Below are 20,400 nucleotides of genomic sequence, written 5' to 3'. Positions count from 1 at the left end.
TCAAGTTATGAATTAACTCCTCCAACGCTACACAACCCAGCAAAAGGCCAAGACCCAGGAGAGTGGATACATATAGACAAAATTTGGGAATTAAAAAAGGTAGCAAATATAGGTGACAATTGGAACAAAAAGCATTCTATGGCAGACAGAAAGCAAAATTAGCTGTTACATGCTGACCACCACACCTTCTACAGGAATGGAATGTAACTGAAGAACACACTAAAAGGGTAAAATTCACACTAAAGAGGGTCTGCTCAAGACTCCACCTCCTTGTCACTAAAGCCCTGAATCAAGAGCATGGTCAAACCACATGCAATCAGTGGGAAGGAAGCGGGGATGGGGAGAAGAGAAAAGGTTTCCATCCTGATTCTCAATTGATCATGATGGAGTGGGCTGTTTGGATCCAGTAGCCCTGCCCAAACTTACATATCCAACATCCCACAAATATGCACAAGATGATGGGGGGGCTTGGAAAAAGGTTGATATGGAGGTTATCCAGCTGCTTAACTGTCTGCCTGCAAGCAGTTGGTGAATTCCATCTCTCAGCCCATAAATAGTTATTTGAATAGAGCCTATTTACTTGGAAGGGAAAATTGTATTCAAAATAAAAGTGTATTGATATACATATAGAACACTAAAGGAAAGTCTTGGAATCACTTAAACTTTTTGATTTACTGAATGATGCCTTAAAGCCACTTGTTACCGCCCAATTCCTATTCAAAATAATTCTCATTACCTTGAGAAAGTTGCATCAAATGAATATGCAAGCTGCCTGGGATCACCGGCTCTGGAAGTTCTTGAAGAAAAAATCTAAGAAGGCTAATAGCTGAGGGTACATCTGCTTCTTTAACCAAGTCCACGTCTTCTCCATTATCATATCTTTTCCGAAGCCACTCCACTGTCTCAGCATTCCCATTGACTTGAAAAAGTCCTTCTTGTTCCAGACCTCCTAAATCAGTAGGAAGTTGCAAAAATAAATTCAGTCCCAACTCTTGGTTTATCTGATGTTTACTATAAATCCATCATTTTTTATGAATTACAATTGATAATTGTAGATTCAAGATTAAACACATGGATTTTACAAGATCATGGCAAAGCAAGTTATTTCGTAGAATTTCTCTGAAAACCAACCCCCAAACATGCCTGTACCTTATTTGAAAGTACAACAGCCAGATAAAATATTCTCCAGCCCAAAAAGATAATTTCCTACAAAGTACTGTACTTGGTTGGTTATCATTTCTTCTAAATACTGTGACTGAATCAAAGGTAACTGCAGAAGTAAAGGAGTGAAACACACAACACAGAAATTAGAAACTTAAAAGTTTGACCCATGAAAACAGTTTCTCAAGGCAAGAATAAAATATAAAAACAGTAATGCTAATTAAAATCAATTAAGACACATGTTCCTCATTTAAAATACAGTAGATAAATACATACCATGTTCCTCAATATAGTCCACAACATGGCGGACTATGAATGGAACCTCATTGTCTGGTTGCCCTTCTTGCTGCAGCTCATCAAGTGGAATTCCAAATATTTTGTTAGCTAGAACAGAGTTGCAGTTACTCAAGGAAGGGGAGGAGCTCTTCCTCATATCTTTTTGCAGCCAAAAATCAAAGCTGTCTTTTCTGTCAAATGAAAGGAATTAAAACTAAGACAATGTTTATGATGGGGCTAGAAGACTAAGAAAATGACACTGATATTTTACATGTAAGTATGTTCATTAGCATTTAAATACTTTCCAACCTCTGTTGGATCAGAAGTATGAAACATTTTCATTAGGCTCATTAATCCAAGCACAGTAGAACATATGGGGATTGTTCCTCTTGATCCCTTCTGTAGATATGTTTTGATCAAATCGGATAAATCAGCAGCAAAGCTGGTTGACATTCAGGAAAATTCCAGTTACTGGACAATTATTCAAGTAATGGTCAACTTGCTTTAGAGAGTCTGATTTTCCCCACCCTATTTCTAACTGAGCTTGTTTGTAAGCTTTGGACAATCCACTGGAGATAATTTTCTGAGTATATTAAATTGAACTTCCATGCACCAAACTTGATAAAGAGGAACACAGCTGGATGAGACTACCAAAAACTGCTGGTATAAAATAGTCTTGTCTAGTTTTGTTCTGTCAACATAACTATGCAAGATGGAGCTATATGAAAAGCTAAAATCTGGTGCTCTACAGCTGCAATACCACCAGAATTTCTACGGAATCTGAAAACACCGCAGCCTATGCAACTCAGCTTCCATGAAATGTATTTGCAAAAGACTTAAAAGTTTATTTAGAAATTGCATTTTTACGTTAAATGCCTGTCTTGCTATTAAAATATTTTTACTGAAAATTCCCATGAAAAATCTCTCAGGTTGACCAGTGACCTAGTAGTAGCATTCTTCCTACCACGCAGAAAACTGCTTGCTGATCTTTGCTCCACCAGTGATCTAACAGGGATTGAAAATGTTGTGGAGGCAGTGTAATTTGATCCTAGGAAGCAGCTACTGATCCAACGTCTTAAGTTGAGTCATTGACCAATACAGGCACAGAAGGATGGTGTCTTAAAAGTACACTTTTAAGTAAAGTACTAGTAAAGATGTATATAAAATAGGTGCATACTATTGTTTCAGAGTTGTCTCAAAATAAGCTACTTTTGTTATAACAGAGGAAGTTGCCCTCTTCTGGAGAAAGAACAGCAAAAGAAAAAATATGCTTGGTTAGACTCAGGTGGCCACTCAAGTGCCCACTGGAAAATACTATATATACACAGACTATTACTAAAAGTATGTTTTACATGCAAGTGGATTATTCTTAATTTATGAGTGGATTGTCAAACTGTAACGCACCAGGCAGATCAGAATCCACAAACTTTCCTACTTCAATTTTAAAAAAACAAGACTGTTAACAGCAGTGTAAGGAAACTTACCTCAGAGTACTTAAACACCCAAGTTTAAAAAATATTTTCTACGCCAGCTGCCCTCACTGACCAAGCATTCTTTTGTCATTTACGGTTGTTTGAGATTATGGCAGAAGATCAGCCGGTAGTTCCTCATTGAAGAAGAGCAGAATTCGATCAGTACTTCAGCAGTTAATCTAAAAATATGAAAAATATTGTAAGGTCCTTCATTTTTTTTTTTTTTAAATACTTGCAAGTCTAAATATTAGTTTTGAAAGATTCTCGGGGTCAATAAAAAACAAATGTGACTTAAGAACCAACTTAATGCTTCCTCCAACCTGGCTCACATGCAGCAACACTCAGATATGCATAATCCATTTTGTTTACACAGTAGTTAATCAAAGCTTAATCATGAAGTTTTAATTAGTTTTAATAATCATGAAATTGAAGTTTAAAAATCCCATTATCTAAAACATTCATTTTTTCTTATGCACTAATCACCGAGGTGTAAACATTTGAGAATCATGTGTTATAAAGCACACATCAGAATTGACCCCCATTTTAAAAACCAATAACTGAGATTTTGAGTTAGGTATTCCAGGATAGCTCTCCATGTGGACACACTGTTCAGGATTAAAACTGATTTATTCCAAATAATTACTCCATTCACAAAGCGGAATAATTATTCCAGAATAAGGGTCATTTTTCTTCCTGAACAGTGTCCACACAGGGAGCTTTTCCAAAATAGCTACATTATTAAATTGCTAGATCGCTTATTCTGCAATAGCTATGCCGATCAATTTCCCTGTGTAGAGGAGGTCTTCACCTTCAGTTAAACCCACTGAAGTCAGAAGCACTTTGACTGTAAATTTGAGAGAAGGGATTTTTTTTTATTATATGCTAGTATAATAATAGCACAGCACAAGTAACCAGAGACAATATGGATGCAGTGAGCATTAGACAGTGCTACATATGTGCCAGACACCACCTAGCTGAAGGACTAAACCTACCAGCTGAAGTAAATATGAAAAACAGGATTAGTGAGCACAGACCACGTAGGTACAAGGACAATGCATTGGAAGACATCCAGCCCAGTCTGCCCACGGCTTGGAAAAGTGAGGCTTTATACCCATGCTTAGAAAGTCCATCTTTCATATCTGCTTCTGGCTTTTAAATACATGCATTTAAATCTCCACTTCCCTCCACCTTCTAAAAGGGGAAGGCATTCAACCCTTCTTCCCATCCCCCACCTCTGTTTCTTAGCTGCTGGGGAAAGATCAGGGTACTCCACTATCCTCCTCCTATAGCCTTCATTTTATGGATCTTTTTTCTTTTAAAGTCTGTCTCTGCTGCTGTTCAGCTTTCCGAAGCAGCAGCTTGACTGTGTCATAATTCTTGACAGTGAATCACTAGGTCTTGATAATTTTACTCTATTGGTATTTAGCAAAGCAATGAGCAGCAGCAGAGATGCTGGAGCTGTCTAACCTCAGAAACATACGTTTCAATTTGCAATAAAGTAAATTCTCTCAAGTAGATAGGCTAGGGAAATATTTTTAAATGGATGCTTAGCTCTGCAGAAACTGATGGCTTCAGCACCTTCATTCACCAGGGAAAGTTTCCCACACATCATTAACTAGCAGTTTTTCCAAGCTCTGCACACATCTCCTTATAGCACTATATGAAAGTGAATGTATGTTTCTGAAAGCCAGCTCAAAAAGTTCCTTTCCACTTTAACCCAAATAATATGAAAAGGTTTGAAAAGCAGTCCACTCAACAATGATCCTTTACCAAGTAAGTATTTTATGGACATTTTTAAATGCCAGGTTACACAGGTTAAGAACTTTTTTTCTCCTTAAGAAGTGTTATCCATATAGAGGTATTATCACTATATAAGTAAGTTCATATTAAAGGACTTCTTTAAAGGCACATTTTTCTCCCAAAGTCATAATGGAATAAACAACAATACATTAGGTGACCATTTGAACCCAATTTTTCACCTTTTAAAGTTATAGGAGTTGCCATGCATTTGCTAAATGAAAGATGTTTACCTTCAGCACAATGTGGTTATTCCTGTTCATGGTAAACTGTTCACAGCTTAGTTTATATGTAATGTGCACAAAAGGAATATTTTTGTAAAATTTGGCAAAGTTACTGTAATTTTCCCCAAACAGAAAAAAGCCACTAGCTAAAAACACAATGAAAACCCAGTGAAAAATGTCACTGAATGTGAAATGAAACAAAAACCACTATGCAATGCACATTATAAGCATTCCTCAAATATAAAGTACACATTGTCTACAATTAAAAGCTTGCAATTCTATAAGAACACAATAATTAAATCCTCAGCCTACTAAATAGAGGCTTACAGGTTCGTTGTTTCTATCTTCAAACCCAGACACAGTTTCACCAATTTATTCACTTTTCCAGCCCCAATCCATTATGAAATTTCAACTAGAACAATCCAAATATGTTAAACTATGCTTGATTAATACTGAATTGACTGTCCTCCCCCCATGATTTTTCTTCTAGAACTTTTGCTTTTGTAAAGCTAGATTTGCGGTAGAAGTCTGGATCTTTAATTCTGAATACTAGCAAAGAAAAAAGGAAACTTCAGATTATGTTCCCACAGCCATGTTTCAGTCTTTTCTTTACTGTTCTGGGATCAACCTCTGAAACGGTTAGGGGATCAGTCATATTACTACATAATGGAAAGGCTCCATAATTTTATGAATCCTTTTCAATTCTGTCCTTATGCAGTTCTTAGTCATTAATTAGCTCAAACCAGATTTCCATCAAGACAGTTACAGTAGTGTCATCTACCTGTAATATATCAAATCCTTACAAAAACTCTTGATTACTTTTGTAAATTTGGCTGTTTGTAAAATCCCTTTGTGTAAAATGTATGTTTTGATCAGTCTTCCTTCTCCATGTAAATTTCAACAGACATGGTAGATGGATGCAAACATACAGATAAAGACACTATCACCTGAGTTCATTGGGAATATGGACTATCATTCCTTTTTCAGTCAACCAACCAAGAGGGCGAGGATAGTTATGGAAGCAGTTTTGAAATTTCAGCATACTTTAAAGCTGAGTTAGGTGGCATTTCTTTCTCAAAAAAATAAGAAATGAAATGAAGAATCAGGAGTTTCAGATGACTGCATCTGAGAATCTGTCAACTTTTGCATTCCATTTTTGCTGTCTGAGCAAACGACAGTCCTCCTGGTCATAGTTCCCTCTGAATTCTTAAACAACCTCAGCAGCTTAGACAAAATTTTCTGCAGTATTCCTTTTCAGGTGTAAAATCAGTAATGTTAAAGAGAGAATGCATTTTCTCCTGTATGGATGAATACCTTTAGGAATGATCTAGCCAGTTCTCCTGTTCAGCCAGCCATCTTTGAACTATCAATGCTGATTCTTATAGGTTCTTCCTTTTCCTCTATTTTATCACTTGCAGCATCTAACAGTAATCATGCAAGTTTAAGCCTGCCTGGAAAAATATATCCAGGACAAGGCTTCAATCATCTCTTTATATTGCCAATTTTGTGCAACACTGAAAGTGATGTTAGTATAAACCAAGGCTACATTTTTCTCGTGTTCAAACCTTTACTTTTATGTTCTAATCACAATTTTATTTGTCATTTTTTAGGTGGCCAAGACAAAGAGAGGTTGCTCCTGAATGTAGCTGATAAAGAGTTGCTGAAGGCCTAGGAGAGGAACATCCATTACCAGGGTTATGTTCCAATGACGATTACAAAACTGGCCAAGACAACTTATCTCACTTTCCTACCAAGCATGTTGCATTGGATAAATCCATAAAAATTCAGACTGCAACAGTAACGTTGGTTAATTAAATGCTAGTTACCTGTTTGCAATATTGATCAATAGCCTCCAAATTTACTTAAGTTACAATCATGAACCATCATCTGGCGCTTTTGACAAAGAAGTGTAAAAATTATTATTATGAGATATCTAGCTTTATAGAGAACCATACTATCATGTTCTCTGACCACATTCCCGGAGATTCTAGCAAATCAAGTCCATCAACTTACAACCCCAGCCACTGCCTTCTCTTTTTCAATCACCAATGACTGCACTCATTCCTCTTCGTTTGCAGGCTTCAAGATTATTATGAATAAGATTAAGTAATTAGAAATTATCTTGATGTTCTCCTCATCTTCCTTTCAAAGTTTTTTTTAGAATAGAGTGTTTCAGTGTTAAATTTTCAAGTATGTTAAATTCATGAATCATGTATGTCTACTTTCATAGCACCTGGGAGCCTCACACCAGAACCTCAATATACTAGGTGATGTACAAACACAGAAAACAGACAATCCTGCCCCAAAGAGCTTAAAACGTAAGACGAGAGAAACAGATGGACAGTCAGTGAAGTACAATGAGACAATACGCCCATATCTCACAAACCTCATCTGGCCCAACTGATAAATTTGCTAGTCTCTAAGGTGCCACAAGTCCTCCTTTTCTTTTTCCAGATACAGACTAACAAGGCTGTTATTCTGAAACCTGATATATTTATGTAGTCCACATGATATTCAGGCTCTTCAGAAACTAAGCTTTCATAAAAAAAAATAAATAATCTAGCCTTCATGATTGTGAAGAAAAAACTTTCCAAAGTGAACAGAGAATAAACCAAGGTTCTCAAAACGGACTACATGTACCACCACTGATGTGAGCTTGTTGCAAGTGCTATGCTAAAAGCTCTTAACAAAAGAAAATAAAAAAAACACCCTTTCCATTTCAACCGAACAGATGTCACACGCACTGCAACATGCCAGAAAATGCCTATGAAGCAAAATGCACTCTCTCCTGGCCACTTTAGGCCATAATGAACAACACTTGCAGCATGTTGTGCACTGTGGCAGCGCAGATGGGTGCTGTACTCTCAAGAGGCACACAGATGACAGGCTTTCTGCTAGGCCTAGCCTTCACTTTCCGTCAAGCTGCATAGTTCAAGATATTGAGGTGAACTCCCAAAGTTCCATACCACACCATCGGAAACAACCAATGGATGCAAGCCCAGTTCAGAGTGGCTGAAAAACGTCTGGTTGCAGGCAGCCCCGAGATCTAAGGGCTCCCACACACAGGAAGCTACTGCAGAGCAGGAGCTCCCTCTGCACTCCCGCCCTACAGAGGCTGCAGCCTGCCTCTGCAGGGCTAGGAGACAGGGGGTATGCATGGGGAATTCCCTCTTATCTCCACAGTGAAGTTGGGGCAAGGGGTCGGGGAGTCACAGTGAATAAAAACTTCGCTACAGAACTAAGGAGACACACCTGGTTCTTCAAGCAGGAGAGGAGCTGGCTGGCTGCAATTTGAGTCTCTTCCCAGGAGGAGGAGCCCCTGTGTAGTTTGCCTAGCAGTTTAGACATCCAGGACAGGAGCTGATGGGCAGCGAGAGACCTCCTGAAGTGGAAACTGCCTGATGCCTAAGTAAAGTCCCACACTTTCAGCAGAGTCCCCACTCCCCCAAAGGCCCATTGGCCCTTTTACACACACACCCCACCCTACCATTAATGGCACTTCCCCAGCCACCCCCCTATTCAAAATGTTTTGTATTTTTCTTTATTTCAATTTTCTAAAACAGGAAGCAAAGTGAACTTTGGTTCATGTTCAACAATAATCTAGATAAGGAGGAGGAACTTCAAATTTAAAAATTAGCCAAGTTAAAAAGTCAAGCTACAAATGCAGTTCCGCTACATACCAAGATATATCAAGATGTTATCTATGACATGTTTCTTGTAATTTGAATACTACAAAAGACAAATAATGATGTCTGCTTCGTTGTGTCTCTTTTTGCTGCATTGTCTAAAAACCTGAGATGTTTAAAAAAAGGACTTTATAATCAAACATTTTATAGTAAAATAAATGCCTAAATAAGCCTGAAGTCTGGAAATACATAGAATAAGCCTAAGACGACCCAAAGTAAATGTGCACTAAAAGGAGAAGTTTGCTTGTCATACCTTCAAACATTTTTTTTAAGAAGATGGTACATAAAGCAATAACTTTTGGGAACCACCAGAATAAGATGATGCAATATTGTCTTCTTGACTATGTGGACAACCTGAAACAACCACCCATAAGTGTTAACTCCCTTGCTCCTCCATTGATCATACCAGGGTGTTGACCCCAAAGCCTACAAATCACGCTTTAAATGCCTGTATTATTTAATTCCCAAGCATTTTCACAGTCCAGATGGGGAAGGGAGAAATTGGGAGTTGAATCGAGGGGGGGAAGATAAAGATGAAGGGGAAAAAATCGCTGTGATCTTAAAGATGAAACATATTTCCCGCTAAGGGATGCCAAACATGACAAGATACTGAACAAATCAGTAAACTAAACCAAACAAATTCCACCCTTGATTTTTGTGCAAACATCCCACTGTCACTAGCAAGAGTGCCATTGCGGATTAGGAACCGATAGTACCCTGAAATTTTCACCTCATCCCACATATCAGAATTCAAATGGAATTACGTCCTCTTCAAAAAGGGTAAATGCAAATACTTCAGCATAACACACTAAAAACATGTTAGGGTGTGTTTTAGTGGGAAAAAAAGTGGGGTTTTCTCCAAATCTGGAATACTTTCTATATTGTGAGGATACGTTTTATATAAATCACCCAAAAATGCTAAAGTTTCAGTTAATCATATAAAATAGAAAGACTCATCCTGACATGACCAAGTATTATAGAATATTACAATATTAGAGAGATGAAAAACACCAAGTCACATTAAATATATCAGCTACAATATCATATCAGCTACACATTAGGGTGAAATAGCATGTATCATTCTGTACTTTGATCTTTATGACTTTTATCTATTTGTATATTATATTCCTTTTATGGTGAGTGAATACTTCACAACATCTGCTAGGGAAACAGCATTACAGTCCTTGCTTTTTGTAATCTTAATGGCATTTGCTTATCTTGGCAACAGAATTACAAGTATTCCACACCCACTAATGAAATAATACTTTTTAAATGAACTTTAGCGTGCATGAAAAGGTAAGAACATTTTAGAGTTGATTTTGTGTTTGAGAACTGAATAATAAGTTATGTTACTTACTGATCTTTTTAAAGCATTTTGAGATCTAAAGATGAAAAGCGCTATATAAGAGTGCATAGTATATTATAATTATTTCCTATTTGCAGCTTATGACACATCACCAGTAGATACCAGTGTAAAATTGAGTTAACAGGTCTCCAATTAAAGGCTTGTGTTCAATTATAGTTGTAGATCTAACAGTTTGGTCTACGTAAAACCTGATTTATTAAATTTGTGATGATCTGAGACAATCAGTGGTATAAAATCTAACGTGTGGGTTCGTAAGACGATTTTTACAGCTTAGTCAGAAATGACTGCCTTATCAAATAGATACTAACATTTCATTTCTCGCTCTGTCCCTAATCTGATGATTATTAAACTCACATGTTCCTTATCTAACTAGTTAACAGGAATACACTGGCTGTAAGGAAACAAGCCTCAGCAATTTTGCACAGCATCAAAAGAACTAGAAATATCCACACTGATTATTCTTTCATTATAAACTTAGTATCAATATATACACAAGACTAGATCTCTACTGAATGACCCCAAACACCAGATTACCCTGCCATGAGTTTTTCCTGCATAACCAGACAGCCTCAGAAAGTACTTAAGCCTTCTAGTATTATAACAAAACAAATATAAGCACAGAATACTTTGTGTTAGAATGATGGACTTGTCAGAAATAAAAATAGCATTCCCATAGTGACTCTTAAAACTTGCAATTAGAAGACAATTTGGCACTTATGTCAGTATAGGGAAGAAATTGTCTCACAACCACAAACAACCGATCATAGTTTTTTAAACCACATAGTAATAAAAGTATTATGTAATACCTGTTTGGAAATAATTTTTAACAAAAACAGACTAATGATGCCAAGTGTTTCTATATGTATTTTCTCCTCTTTACAATTTAGTCTACAGTCATTTGATTTTAAGAGGATAAATCCGTATTACATTTTCTTCACAAATCAAACAAAAACAGGTCTTAATCAACACTGCCACAATCTCTAGTGGCTATCAACAAAGGTACGTTACTGCTTACAATAATTACACTAAAAATTTAGAAAAATGTACAAGTCTTATCTCAAATACTTATTGTAGGGTTGTATATTCTATTTGTAAACTTAGTAAAAAACAAAACCAATACCAACAAATTTTATTTAAATGTAAGCACTAGGTTGCAATTTTACAATCATTTTAGAAAGAAAACACTGATGAAACACTGCAATCTGTTCGTCTGTTAAAGACTAGTCCAAGCACCACTAAAAAAAAAAAAAATCAATCATTCTGTGAAAATATGCTCACTAATATATTAAAGACATAATTTTATTCACTTACTAGCTCAAATCCAGAGGAATTTTAACAGCATATCTCAGCAACTTAAAAACAAGATTATGTAATTTTATTTTATCGATAAAAATGAATTAAACCACCACATATACCAGAAAACAAAAGTGGAGGTTTCTTGCTTGCTGCTTTACACACACAACTAAACACTGCCAGATTCTCTCCCTCAGCTGCTGCCAGTGCTCATGTGCAGAAATATAAAGAAACTTCCTGCTAGCAAAGATCACATCTCATTCCTAACAGCCACTAGTTAATAAATAAAAAGCCTTTTGTATCTTGTGTAGGAGCTAATTATGTTGGTCTTACTTGCCCTACAATAATGAAAAACAGCACTCCTTAAAACAAGCACCTGTACTTACCACCCCCCATCAGATAATACAGAGCTAATAAATGTAATGGCATTATAAAAATAAGCAAAATTGAGTAACTAATATATTAACAGGAAGAAAATATCAGTACAGCTATGCAATTCAAGAGATTCACATTCTGTAAACAAGACTATTTAACAATTATTGTTACTGCTACAGACTGATTCCTGTTCAGAAGTCCAGCTATTTCACATAGCTTTCCCCCCGCCCAAAAAAGGCAAATAATGTAAGTACATAATGCACCTATAATTATAAATATTATCCCATTATAGAGATTTGTCTCTATTTCTCCCCCTCTCAGACAGCTGAACAAAAACACATGTGAACTCAATGCTTCACAAAATGTGGTGCTTGGTCCACTTATGATAGGCAGCCTGCCTCTATTATGGTGATGACCATATGAAACAAAAAGGTGGTCCTTCAGTCCCAGAAAGTTTTGAACACGCATGCATGCACTGCTCATACAGAATTCCATTCCACAGCTATGTCTATTTGAGCTGCTGCAAAGTAACGAACAACTGCCAATGAGCCATGTTGGTTCAGTGTTTCTTAATGCAACTTCAACCACAAACAAATTTACAAACACCACTAAAACTGAAAGGGTAACAAATACACAGGATGACACAATCAAACTAAAAGTGACCTGGAAAGATTAGACCAGTGATGGTCTCAGACAATGACAGACTGGATACTCATGAAATGTAAAGTCCTACACCCAAGCAAGAAAAAAAAAGCAGACACAGTATAGGTGGTGGGGCAGAAGGAGAAACAAACCAGCTGCCACTCCAATCACAATAGGTTTAGCTTTATTTTGTCTCCTAATATTATCCAAGTATTTTATTATGTAAACAAACACATATGCAGCAAAGTTTTAATTAAAACACTGCAGGGAAAGGTGGAATGGAAAGGGAATCTGTATGAGCAGAGAAGCTTGCAGGATAGAATGATCACTGTTAAAATCTTTACAATTGCTGTTTGCAAGTAATTAACCTGACCAACACAGTCTTATATTTAATAGAATTAAATAGGGCCCTGACCAGGCCACCTGCCCATGTATAGTTTTCAGAAGCAGGGCCATAAACTTTACTGTAGTGACAAGAATTTAAATGTGATGCAATAATTATAGTTTAAATTCAATTTTTCTCCCTTCCAAAACATATATTGTACTTAAGACAAATATCCAGAATACCCAAATAAGATATTAGAACACTTTATGCATACACAGGTGAGGGATCATAAATTAAGAAGAGAATAGCTATTAACTGCCATATCACAATAACACTCCTTATTTGGCTACAGCCAGAAGGCAGACCTAGATACAACTACAACATATTGTACATTTCTAACATTACACTGCTCCACCCACATACTGAAAATAAAAGATGTACTCATTGTACCCAGTTTCTAATGCATTTATCTCTTTATGAAACTGACATACAGTATTGTAGAAACTATATTCTAACTACAGTCCAAAGAAAATATATAATAGAAGTTGCACTGAAAAATAAATCTGTGATTTGATCTGTATGTATTCTCAGAGCATTGTGAAAGTCTGGTCAACTCAGATTCAATTACCAACAACAGACCAAGAATATATTCCAGAAATCAAAACTAATCCCTAATTCTACCAAGGAATACACTATACCATTCTTTTTAAAGAAAATGTGTTGAAATGTGCAGAAAGACACGTTCAGTGAGAAACAGGCACAAAGAGGGTTGCAAAAGGTTAGCTAGCTTCTCACAAAGTGAAATAATACTTAGATTCTAGGTTGGAATCCAACTTCAGCATGAAAAATTAAAAAACAGATTATTCAGCAGATCACTATTGGAACGGCATACAAAAAAAACCAACCCCCACCATATCCCTTCACATTCCTCAAAAAAAAAAAAAAAAAAAAGGCATGTGAGTAGAGGGGAATATCAACTGTTCAGAAGGCTTGCATAAGCATTAAATAAAAAAAGTTTCTAAAGAACAGCATCCATCCCTAGAGTAGCCAGCAAAAACATAACTGGCTCTAGAACGGTACACCCATTCTTTCAAAGTTAACATCACTTTCCTTCCTCACAATCTAAACATTTAGCAGCCTTGCAAAAAATAATTTCTCTCACCCTCCAATAGTGAGTTACTAATTATTTCTTTTAGCCAGGTGTTTGGCCAGCAGCAAGGTTATTTGGTGTTATGTGTAGAATTTAAGCAGTTTGTCATTCCATACAGATCTCTCTTCTTCACATCCACAACTTCTTTTTCAGAAAAAGGATTACCAGACTCACGCTCCTTTCACACCTCCAATTTTGAAAAATTCTATCCACCCACAGTGTGGGAGTTTGCGCTGCCCTTTCAATGAGCCTCAGGAGGAGGCTTGTGACCCAAAGGTAGCACATCTTCAAAAGGTTGTGTATTCAAAGAGGATGAACACCCAAAGGAACTAAAAAGAAAAGGAGTACTTGTGGCACCTTAGAGACTAACAAATTTATTTGAGCATAAGCGTTCGTGAGCTACAGCTCACTTCATGAAAGCTTATGCTCAAATAAATTGGTTAGTCTCTAAGGTGCCGCAAGTACTCCTTTTCTTTTTGTGAATACAGACTAATACAGCTGCTACTCTGAAACCTGTCAAAGGAACTAAGGATCATCAAGCCTTCCCACCTTCTGTTCCAAGTGCAAGGCATACTTCTTCCACTTTGTTTTCTATAACAAACACAAACTCCACTCATTCACTTGTCCAGGATATGTAAAACTTTATTTCATGAGACTATAGTATATGTTACTTCTATTCTTGCAATCGTGTCAAGAGTGGAGGAACAGATTTTCTGTCTGTTCTAATGAATTTTCATTATTTTTTCCTAGATTGCCTTAAAAGGGGGTGTGAAGCTTAGATTTTCAGGGAAGTCATTTACTTAAAACAGATATTATGAAAGAATACAAATCACTTTTTGCCTGACTAGTACAGCTTGCACTCATGTCAAAGACATGAAGAATCCCCATTTAAATGTCAAATATCTGTTTTTGGCAGGATGGATAGCTTCTTATCTTTTCAGTACTTCCACTGTGAAATGTAGGGTTTTTTTACATTTCTGTTTCTATCATTGTTGCACAGCCCAGAGTATTGAGGGGACAAAAATACTTATGTAAATGACATTTTTAAGTCAGGATGAATCCTAGATTTTTTTCATTTAACAATGACTATTACAGTGTAAAACTAGAGAGTGGTTTACACTGTATATTTTCTGCTGAAATGGTTGTCACAGAATTCACTAAAATCTGCTGCAGAATTCTCCAATAACTTAAGGTTCTTTAATAAGCCATATTTCAAATATCCGTCTTCTCCTATTTCTGATGTACAGTGAATAGTGTAAGATCCTGAAAAACAGAACATATCAGTTGCACCATTTGTGCTTATAAGCAGGCAAGCCAGCACAAGTTATCTCAGTGCTCCTGGGCATCACGCCACTGACCTTCCTCTCAGAACTATGCATTTCCAAAAGGTACACATCACAATTTTCAGCATTATTCTAAATAAAACTTGTTTAAGCAGATTAGGGATTCAATATCACCAAAACATCTTAACGGAAGTCTTCAGATGCCTTTAAAAAAATCCAAGACTTTGGCTAATGCCTTTTGTTTTGGAAAGACTTGCCAAGATTGGTGGGTACAAAATCCAGAGGGCTTCAGACCCTGCGTTTTAGTTTATTTTAAAATTATCTCCCCTGCCAGACACCAGAAAACTATTCAGGCCATGCTCCATTTATTGATATTCCTATAAAAGACTAAGCAAACTTTCCAGAGATGGGTAAGGAAGATACTTTCATACGCCAGAGCTTTGCTACTTCTCTTTTTCAAAATATTAATGAAGGGAGAAGTAAATCTTCCTGCTTGATATCAGAAAGGGACTTGGCCTAACAAGAAACAATGCATCCTTAAATTAGGGTGTCTGAGGATTTGTTAAATATACTTATTGAAATCCACCAAAATCTTAGTAAAGATACAAGCAGGTGGACCAGAATGTCTAATCTGTCATTCACAGTCAGCATGAGAATCTTGGTATTATCAAAAAGAAAAGGAGGACTTGTGGCACCTTAGAGACTAACCAATTTATTAGAGCATAAGCTTTTTTTTTTAAATTGGTTAGTCTCTAAGGTGCCACAAGTCCTCCTTTTCTTTTTGCGAATACAGACTAACACGGCTGTTACTCTGAAACCTGGTATTATCAAAAATATTGATGTGCAACCAAAAGTAAGAACAGTAATTACTGGGTATCTAAAGACAACCAGACTAGAAAATATTAAGTAGCTAAATAGACAAGAATTCCCCATATTCCAAATGACAAAAAGCTATTTGCTTTCTTTCTGAGTATTGGCACATATGCCTACCTTTCATGGAAAATTTGCTGTAGGGGTCTGCTATGCTTGCTGGAGGATTCTCTGCTCCTTGAAGTCTTTAAACTACGATTTGAGGACTTCAATAGCACAGATATCGGTGTGAGGTTTTTTTTGTAGGAGTGGTGGGTGAAATTCTGTGGCCTGCATTGTGCCAGGAGGTCAGACTAGATGATCATAATGGTCCTTTCTGACCTAAATATCTATGAATCCTCACCTTCCTACCTTTCCTACAGAGGTGCTACTGCACCTTAATTGCTCTAAAAATCATCCTGTTTAAAGTTTACCAGTGTTTGGATGCCCTTCATTTTTTTGTCATATGTTCCATCCTTGAGTACTTCTCAGAAATATAAAGTAAAACTTAACAGCTAGCTTTAATAAGTTCAGTTTCACTTTCCATACACAGAAGGGGCTGAAACATAGCCAAGGAACAGTAGTTCTAAACAAATCTCGATCATTTATTGTAGTATATTTAATTTCCAGCTACTTCACTCTCTTTCCCTTGTGCTTACCAGCAGCATCAAAATATTTTCAAAACAACGTGCTTTTCCCCCAGAGGCTGAGGAAACTGCAATAAAGATGACCTTGCACCAACAGCTTTATGTTGCAGCGCTGACTTCCCTATCATAGAGGAACATGCTAGCATTGAGGGGCCACGAATATCAACTCATTTCAAAAGGAACACAGCACTTTGGTGCCACGATGCGCCTACTTGGGGCACATCTACACCACAGATACTACAATGAATCAGCTACAGTGCTGCAGCTGTGATGCTATATCATAGTGTAGATGCTTCCTACATTGACAGAAGGGGTTTTTCCATCAGTGTAGTTAATCCATCTCTCCAAGAGGCAGTAGCTAGGTCTATAGAAGAATTCTTCCACTGACTTAGCCACATCTGCACCAAGAGTTAGATCAACCTAACTACAGCGGTCAGGGTGAGAAACTTCTTTACAGGCCTAAGCAACACAGATAGGTTAATCTAATTTTTAACCAGGCCTTAGTAATAAGTTTAACTCCCTAGGGAGCTCTCAGTACCAATAAAGGACCCACACTGACATGTTCCTTCGAAGCTGAATTTAGCATCAGACTAAAAGACAAATCTCCAAAACAATATTCTCAGTGCTGATGAAGCCTCAGAGCCCATAGAAGACTTGGACACTACAGCCACAGAGCCCAAATCTATCCAGTACCAACTTCATCAGTGTAAGTCCCTGATTTGCCTAGTTTTGAACTCAAATGCAACCTAAGTTCCTTCACAGGGGCATAAGGCTGATCTGTTGTGGGATGGAGGCATCAAGCTCAGAAGGCTGTCATGGTGAAGAAGGCAAGAAGCCTCTGCTGGCTTGAAGTATGAAGGCTGTACCCTGTGACTAGGGAAAGAGAAGTCCCAAAGCAAAACAAACAGCAGGTTCACACATCCAACTCCAGGAACACAACTTAAATCCTCTTTCTTCTCCCAGAGGCCAAGCCTCAAACAGTCCTAGGCACCACCCCGCACTTCTGTAACCTTGGCTGAGAAAAAAAGAGCAGCGAGAAAGACGGAAGTTACATGTCCCCAACGGGCTGCTTCCAGAACGCGCCTGAAGCTCAGCAGAACTTCCCACCACAAGGGCCAAAGGGTAAAGAAGCTGCATTTCAAAACCCCCCCGCAGATGTGGTCGAGGTTATAACAGGCCGTGGCCCTGAGCAGCTCCTCGGGCAGGTTCCAGACAGAACTCGATTCTACCCCTCCCCCCACTTCTCTCCCCCACCCCAGTCTGACTCCCCCACAGCCCCCCTCCCCTCAGACCCTGTCCGTGGCGCATGCGCGGTGCCAGTCCCCTCACCGTTGCCAGGTGATGACTTTCCCTCCCCGCCGTTTTCAGCAGCAGCAGCAGCAGCAGGTTCCTCCGCCTCTTTCTACCCCGGGGTCCGGTGTGGGCCCCGCCGCTTTCCTCGGCTTTTCCTCCTTCCGCAGCAGCCCGGCCCCGACACAATCTGACCCGCGGGCCCCTCCGTAGCTGGAGCTCCTGAGCTAGTAGGGTCCCCAACGGATTAGCAGCGGCGGCGGCAGCAACGACTGGCGGAAGTGACGCGCTGACTGACAGGTGCAGCAGCGCGCGCGCGCGCCCCCGCCCCCAGGGTCACGTGCAGCGGGAGAGGGGCTGAGAAGGGAAGCAAGAGGCGGGAGGTGGAGAGGCGGGGTGGAAGGCAGGGGAGTGGGGACAGAGCAGAGAGTGGGCGGGGCGCCGTGGGGGAGCAGGGAGAGGGAGAGGGAGAGGGTGGGGGTGAGCTGAGGGAAAGGCGGGGAAACGGGGGGTAGAGAGGAAGGGGGATGAGCGGGGGAAAACAGGAGGGAGCCGGGGCTAAGAGGGAGCGGAGGGTAGAGAGGTGGGGGAAAGCGGGGTGGACAATGGGGGGAGCTGGGGCTAGGACGGAGGGGAAGAGGGAGCTGAGGGTAGAGAGGAGGGGGAGGTGGGGGAAAGCGGGGTGGACAATGTGGGGAGCTGGGGCTAGGACGGAGGGGAAGCGGGAGCTGAGGGTAGAGAGGAGGGGGAGGTGGGGGAAAGCGAGGTGGACAATGGGGAGCTGAGGCTAGGTGGAGGGGACGGGGGAGCTGAGGGTAGAGAGGAGGGGGAGGTGGGGGAAAGCGAGGTGGACAATGGGGGGAGCTGAGGCTAGGTGGAGGGGAGGGGGGAGCTGAGGGTAGAGAGGTGGGGGTGGACGATGGAGGGAGCTGAGGCTAGGACTGAGGGGAAGGGAGACTCGGAGTGAGATGGGGAGAAAAGGAATAGATAATAGACACAGGGGGAGCAAGGAGAACAGTAGAAAATGTGCTGTGGTGCTTCAGCAGTGATTATCAAGCCCTTCTCTGTCTGCCTCTGACACCCCAGTAAAGTCCCCAGGCAGACAGCTCTGTTTCTTTCTAAATACTTCCCAGGCATAGAGTGACTTCCATATATTTTTGAAATGTAAGGAATGCCCCAGGAAAGGAATTTACCTGATGTGCATGGCATGGAAAGTCAGAGAGAAACATGTTTGTGGCTCTCATCGTGTGTAATACAAGGCCAAACACGTTGCTAATAGGGATCTGAGCACCTGTTCAGATTGAGCAGACTCAACTGTAATCTTTTAAGAAATGATTTGAAAGAACCTCACTCTTTAGGTAAACTACCAAAACTCTGCAATGCCTTGAAATCAAAGTAGGATTCCTGAACACACATGTTAAGGCTGTGTCTATACAAAGAAAATTAACAAATCCATTCTCACTAAGTCAGTAGAACCAGGGGGATTGGGTTTTTTTGTTTTTATTTTTTGGTAAATTTTCCCAGGCTAGACAAAGCACAAGAAAAGCATGGCATTGCACAGTTAGGATTACTCAAATAACTAACATGGCCCCGCGTCACTACTTTCAGAATGAAGTGTAGAGGTAGTGTTATCCGTTGAGATTGAAACTTGGGATAATTTAAGCAATGACCCCATGAAGTAAGAATGCATCTTTCTAGAACACCTTCTTGTTAACCATACAGTGATTGTGACATCCAATAACCTCAGTAGGGCTCCATGCAGGTTCAAAGCTCCACCCACAGAATTGAGGCCCAAGCCTTCATTAAATGTATAAATTATTTATATTTACTATCATAGGATTTCTGCCCTTTTTGATCTGTAGTGTACAGAAAAACTGCATATTTTACTATTTTCTGAATCAATTATTGAGAACAGTTATTCTTGAAAAGTATGCATGTCACCAGATTACAAGAATGTTATTTGAACCAAAAACTAGCATATCTAGGAATTAAAATTTCCTAAACCCAAATCTCAAAAGTCCTTTAAAGTAAGGGCTTGTAGAGATTAGTGTGCTGACAGAGGACCACACTGGAGACATGAAAACAAAACTCACACCCCAGTCCTTTGAAATAAATAAGTTACTCTCAACATAGAAACTGTAAAAGTACAGCAGCTTTTCCAAGTGTAAATTGGCTGTAACCATGTGCTGTAGATTTATTAAAGTTAAAGAAGTTAAAATTTACTCAAAAATCCATTCAGAAAAGTCCTTGTTCAAAAAGGACAACATCTTACAAAGATCATATGAAAGGATAGCAAGTTAGCAGTACAGAGCAGAATTAAGATTGTTCGGGTGAGATTAACTGCATATTCCATTGAGGAGTCCGGTGGCACCTTAAAGATTAACAATTTTATTTGGGCATAAGCTTTTGTGGGTAAAACTCCCCTCTTCTTGAGATGCAAAGTTGTCCTCCTTGTTTTTGTGGATACAGACTAATACAGCTACCCCTCTGATACTTTGCATATTCCATACTTTCCACTGTTTGGGGATCTTTTAAGAGGAATATTAATTTTAAACATACTGTAT

General features: G+C 38.9%; 1 protein-coding gene across 3 annotated transcripts in view; it reads right to left on the bottom strand.

Moving 5' to 3' along the window:
* The window catches only part of FAM13B (family with sequence similarity 13 member B), a 78,489-nt gene extending 60,366 nt beyond the window's left edge, over positions 1–18,123 (bottom strand). For 2 of the 3 annotated variants that reach the window (XM_073355472.2, XM_073355470.2), the window contains exons 1-4: positions 17,876–18,123; positions 2,922–3,088; positions 1,438–1,628; positions 737–949 (exon numbers count right to left, since the gene is read on the bottom strand). In XM_073355472.2, coding sequence (XP_073211573.1) covers positions 737–949; positions 1,438–1,594 — 370 coding nt within the window. In that variant the 5' untranslated portion in view covers positions 1,595–1,628; positions 2,922–3,088; positions 17,876–18,123. Of the gene's footprint in view, positions 1–736; positions 950–1,437; positions 1,629–2,921; positions 3,089–4,939; positions 5,028–17,875 lie in introns of those variants that run through there. The other variant, XM_073355471.2, reaches the window with a different exon arrangement.
* Between the last annotated feature and the right edge of the window lie 2,277 nt (positions 18,124–20,400).

Source organism: Lepidochelys kempii, chromosome 8 (assembly GCF_965140285.1).
Source record: "Lepidochelys kempii isolate rLepKem1 chromosome 8, rLepKem1.hap1, whole genome shotgun sequence".
Taxonomy (NCBI): domain Eukaryota; kingdom Metazoa; phylum Chordata; order Testudines; family Cheloniidae; genus Lepidochelys; species Lepidochelys kempii.
The sequence above is the reverse complement of the archived record's forward strand: the minus strand, read 5'-3'. Positions and strand labels throughout refer to the sequence as shown.